At 53.6% G+C, this 5,534-nt stretch overlaps 1 protein-coding gene across 1 annotated transcript; it reads right to left on the reverse strand.

The window, feature by feature from the left end:
• Positions 1 to 1,354: 1,354 nt before the first annotated feature.
• On the reverse strand, positions 1,355 to 3,819 carry Kcns2 (potassium voltage-gated channel modifier subfamily S member 2). The gene is made up of 2 exons (XM_047526971.1): positions 3,695 to 3,819; positions 1,355 to 3,072 (listed from the first exon to the last, which is right to left on the reverse strand). Exon 2 carries the CDS (start codon positions 3,027 to 3,029, stop codon positions 1,596 to 1,598), a length of 1,434 nt encoding a protein of 477 aa, XP_047382927.1. The 5' UTR covers positions 3,030 to 3,072; positions 3,695 to 3,819; the 3' UTR covers positions 1,355 to 1,595.
• Positions 3,820 to 5,534: the final 1,715 nt, after the last annotated feature.

Genomic DNA, 5,534 nt, shown 5'->3' on the forward strand with positions numbered 1-5,534 from the left:
TACCTAGAAGATGACAGAAAAGAATTATCTTACAAAGGGACCCAGGTTCCCCTTCCCAATGTCATGTGCTGGTTAACTGAAGAAGAGGAGGTAGGGCATTTTGGAGAAGGAAATGGAAGTCTCCCTACAACACAAGCTTAGCAGTTTAAAGGTCTTTTAAATAGCCTTACGCTTTTCAAGAAGTTCACAATCATTTATAACATTTTATGAAGTAGCAATTTTTTGTTTATAACTTTCTCATGGCCTCTACCCATCCTCCCCCAATAAATGGCAATTGGAATGGAAATAAAACTCTAGTGTTTCCAACCCGGGTAAGTCACACTGCCTTCATGCACATCTAAATTTTGAGTATACACTTCTATATCACCAGGTTCCCATGTCATGGCAGGAATTCTGGGGCGACCTTAACATCAAATACAATATACTATATCCTAGAAGCAAAACTATCTGGGCAAATTCTGCTTGGAAATAAAGTGCTCTTATTTTATGAGCTTTTAGAGCAGTCAACAAAAGTATTTAAGCTACTGCCCTTGCTAGCAAACTAACAATGTTCACCTTAGGGAGACGATATAACAGTATGCCTCTTCTAGGCTGAGAAAGACAACACAACCTTATTCCTAAACATCTTAAAAATTAAATATTTCAAGAACATGCTAATATCTAAGACACAGCAAACTTTGGTCAAATGGTTTAGGCCAGGAACCTACCTCAGCCAGAAATAAATGTCTGTATGATCACCCTAGGAAAAAGGGAGGCCTAGACATGGATGAAAGAGCTTAGCTCGAATGGACTCATGAACTCAGATTTAAGCATCCTGGGAGTTGGCCTGTGCTTAGCTGAAGTCCCTGTCCCTAATGTACCTCTTTTTTGGGAAAAATAAATTCATCTTCACTACATTTTTAACAGTAACATTCTCTAAAGAGTGACATTTACGAGATGAACATCAGTATATATCTTTCTAAATATGTTTGGTGTACCCATGCAAGGCACAGAGCTACAGATCATCTAGAAAAAGAACTCACAGGCTTGCATTGGTCCTGTGTGCTTAACTTTGCATTCTCTTTGATTTGGTATTAAAACTAAATGAAAGCAATGGATAAATAGCTGAGATTTTTTTTTCACATGACTGTGAGCAAAATCCCATGATATCCTTGCTGACCTTATAGATAGATGCGTTTCCACTGGATAGACTTGAGGGGGCTTTTTATACAAAACTCACACAACAACCTCAGAAACAGGAACACAAACAACTCACACATAATACCAGGGCACAAGCACTAGAATAGTGTACACAGTGGACAGAGAAATTGGAATTCTGGGTACTCATCTGGCAGAAAGATGAACATTTTACACCCACGATGCAAAGACCAGTGAGTGTCATTTCGTTGAAAGGTGCAAAGGCATGGTGTCAGACACACCACCCTCTAAAAATTATTTTAAATACTGTAAAAGCAACCAGGGACGCATATTCCATGCATCTCTCCCTTCTGGGGTTAGGCAGACTCCTTACGCCACAACCCTAAGGTGCCTGTACTGTGCCAGAGGCACAAGAGGCAGCTCAGTAATGTGGGTTTGAGGATAGCAAGTCCTCCCAGCTAATGTAGGGAATCGTTTAAACTCAGTTCACTTGGTGAACTCCTGCTCATGTTCGTCAGGCTTGCCATGAGGGATTTAACTTTATGGGCATAGTAGTCCCTTAAATTGACAGAAGGGACTTCCTTCATTCCATCTCCAAAGTCACAGCTGCGCATGGCACTCTCAAGTTGCTTTTGGCGGCGATAAAAGTGGGAGAACTTATTGAAGATCAAGGTGATGGGCAGTACTACCACGAGGATCCCTGCCAAGATGCAAGCAGAGGCAGTCAGCTTCCCTGCTGTGGTCCCTGGGACCACATCCCCATACCCCACTGTGGTCATACTGACTGTGGCCCACCACCAGCAAGCAGGGATGGTGGCCAGGCCCTCATTCTCCTCCTTCTCAATGGTGTAGGCCACCACAGAGAAGATGGAAATTCCCACAGAGAGGTAGAGCAAGAGCAGCCCTACTTCTTTGTAGCTGTATTTCAAGGTAGCCCCCAGGGAGCGGAGGCCAGTGGAGTGTCTGGCAAGCTTTAAGATGCGGAAGATCCGCATCAGCCTCAGGACCTGGGCCACCCTGCCCAAGTTGGCCAAAGTAGGTGAACTCTCCACCACCAGGTTCACCACTAGAGTGATGTAAAAGGGGACAATGGACATGAGGTCAATAAGGTTTAGTGCATTCTTGAAGAACTTGAGGAAATCAGGGGCCACAGCAAACCTGGCCACAAGCTCAAATGTGAACCAGGCAATGCCAAAGTGCTCCACAATTTCAAACCTGGGGTCCTCGCCAGGGTTGCCCTGGCCATCCGGGATTTGGAAATCTGGTAGGCTATTGAGGCACATGGTGATGATGGACCCCAACACCACCAGGATGGACAGGATGCTGAAGACCCTGCTCAGTACTGAGTAGCCAGGGTTGTCCAGCGCCAGCCATAGCTGCCTACGGAAGTTGCCCAGAGGCTGCCCGTCGAACTTGGAGGCGTCGTTGTAGAAGGCCAGGATCTCATCGAAGGAGGACGTGGTGCTCTCCTGGTCACTCTGCTCATCCCACTTCTCCTGCTCAGGCTCCACTTTGCGGCCGTGATAACTGTAGCTGCAACAGGAGTCGATGAAGAACTCGTTGATGCCCCAGTACTCAATCTCCTGGCTGAAGGAGAAGACGCACAACTCGGCCATGACGTGAAGTTTGCCGGTGTGGTAGAAATGCAACACGTAAGGGAAGAGTTCGGGGTTACGGTCGAAATAGAACTCACGCTGGACGTCATCGTAGTCATCGCAAAGTTCCAGAATGGCCTCCCGCGAGTGGCAGAGCAGCAGGCGGCCCAGGCGGGTCTCGGGGAAGCGCAGCAGAGTGTGCGAGCGCAGTCGTCTCTTGAAGCCGCCCACATTGATGCGGATCTCCCCATCCTCGACGTTGGCCTCCGACAGGTCCCACAGGCTCTGGCCGGTCATGCTGGAGATGCCCAGCAGCCCGCACCGCGCGGGGGCGCTACACCTGAAAGCCCAGGGAACCGCAAGAGCTGAGCGTCCGGCGCTCCCCGCCCCAGCGCCCTCCTCTCTCGCCCCAGGAGTACCTGGCGGGCCCAGTACTCTCCAGGAGGGTCTCTGAGTGCTGAAGGGCACTGGGGTGGGGGACGGCTCTGTGGGGTTGGCTCTCTCACAAGGAAAGGCAGGGGTCTATGTTTCTACTAGTATGGCAGCTCCTCCCCTCCCACCCCGGGGGTCTTTCGCGAGCCAGCGTCCCGCCCCCGCGGCTCTGAGAGCCCAGGGGGCTGAGTGCTGACCTTGCCCGTAGGCAGGCGGAGAAGACGCCCCCGCCCGCGCGCCGCAGACAGGCGGGACCACAGCTGAGATACGCACCGGCAGGGCTGGGCCGAGAAGGGGGACACGTAGATTTGGGAGGGGGCGGGGAAATTCACCACTCGAGTCTCCCGGGCCGGGAGAAAGGGGGACTGCTCGGCGTCCCCTGTGTCCAGCCCCCACGACTGAAGCCCCTTTGGCATCTCCCCTCCCTGGGTTCCCCCGCCCTCCTGGCGCGGTGCCCCGGGGCCGCGTGCGCTGCGCCTTAACCCAGCGGAGCTGCCCGGGCTCGCCCTGCGCGTTCTGGAAGCGCTTACCTGGGAGCACCGGCGCCCGTGGCCGAGGCCGGCGGGAAACTTGCACGACCTGCTAGCGAGCATCGCAGCGGTGTCCGCTGTCGGCTGGCTGTGCGTGTGCGCGCGGGTGCGAGTGTGTGTGCGCCTGTGTGTGCGCCCGGCGGGCCAGCGGGCGGGGTCCACCCAGCGTTTCCTCCAGTCTCGGGTCCCGCACTCCGCCGCGGCCAGCAGTTGCGGGAGGCTCACAGGTGTCTGCGTGGCCCCAACGCTCCTGGAGCCCCGGTCTCCAGATCCGCGTGCCCCTCACCCTCTGGGAGAGGCAGGAACCCACGCTGCAGGCGCCCGCGGAGCAGGAGCGGGAGCGGAGCTGGTGCGCTTTGGCGCGGGCCCTGCGCCCGGGCGCGGCGCGGTGGTGCTGAACGGACAGCTCCGCGCGCCTCAGCCGGGGGCGCGGCTGTCGCCCCAGACTTGGAAGATGCAGCACAGCAGCAGCAGCAGCAGCAGCAGCAGCAGCAGCAGCAGCAGATTCTCTGAGCTTCTCGGGCGCGTCACTGCGACCCTCCTAGCTCCCCCAACTCGGCGCGGGGTCGACACCTTTCCCTACCCCCGACACATCCTCCGATTACAGCTGTTGTTGCCACCACCCCCAGGGAGCAGACAGAGGGTTGCCTTCCGTGACCTTGCCCTGCTGGGTCTGGCAGGAGATCCCTGACTTGTGCTTGTTCAAGGAATAGAGCAGAATCAGAAATCTCTGGGTTTTCTAGTTTAGGGACCTGAAGAAAAGTTTCCCCAAGCCTGAGTCTGGGGTCATTGGGAAACTGAAGCTGAATGGAAGAGGAGAGGTCAGGGAAGCCTAAGGTTGAGTTTGGCTTAGCTTGCCAGAGGCCTTGGTTGAGGAGATGGCGGGGGTCCAGGCCCCATCAGTGTGGGAGGGAGTCATGGAGTTCTGTTTGGGAACTCTGTGTGGGCACCGTGTGTGTACAGGCTAGTGTGGTGTGTAGGCTGCAAGGAAGTACGTGTGTGTGTGTGTGTGTGTGTGGTGTGGTCTGAGAACAGTAGGAATTTTCAGACACTGAAATCAGTCCTCTGCTGGGCGGGGAGATGTATGTAGTGTCAGTATAGGCAGAATCTGGGACATGTGTGTGATGTGTGTATATAATGTGGGACTGTGTGTTGTGTGCAGTGTCTGTACCCAGCATAGATATGCTAAGTATTTGTATCCCCATTCACAAGACTTGTGGCACAGATCTGAGTTCTTGGTGTCCTAGAATTGTCCTTAAGACTCTCCTGATGAGCTGAAGTGAGAAATGGACCTGCAGTCCCTGTGAGTCCCTTCCCTTTGGCCTCTCAGCCTTTTTCCATGGTTCCCATTTGCAATGACTGGAGCACTGTGGAGTGTGTGAATAATTTAACAGGGAGCGAGAATCTATGTGTCATGGTTAGAAGTCCTGGGACAGCCCTTACGGGGTGGCTGGATTCATAGAGCAGCCACCACAGCCACAGTGAGAAGCACATCCTCTTTACACAGCTGTGGCAATGCCATCCCACTCTACTCTGTAGCAGTAGAGTGCTTTGGGAGAACCCTTGATCTGGTGTCATGTGGGGACTCCTGGATGCAAGCCTGACCCATCCCCTGTGCCAACCACTTGCCTCTGAGTGTGTGTGTGATGGGGGGGAGAGGGGGCCATTGGTCTCCACGTCAATTTCTCTCAGAATCTGGGCATATTTTCACCTTATCCTCTGTCTAACTCTGCTGGATCTATCACTTGAGTTTGTGGCTCCCCCACACCTGGCTGGGCTGCAGTCCAGAGGCCCCAGCTCCATCTCCATGGGAAAGCGTGCCAGCCTCTGCAGAGGGGCG

This window comes from Sciurus carolinensis, chromosome 1, assembly GCF_902686445.1.
Source record: "Sciurus carolinensis chromosome 1, mSciCar1.2, whole genome shotgun sequence".
Classification (NCBI taxonomy): domain Eukaryota; kingdom Metazoa; phylum Chordata; class Mammalia; order Rodentia; family Sciuridae; genus Sciurus; species Sciurus carolinensis.

Bases quoted from the DNA above. Each gene is read 5' to 3' on its own strand.
- Kcns2 (XM_047526971.1), bottom strand. From the start codon at position 3,029: ATGACCGGCCAGAGCCTGTGGGACCTGTCGGAGGCCAACGTCGAGGAT.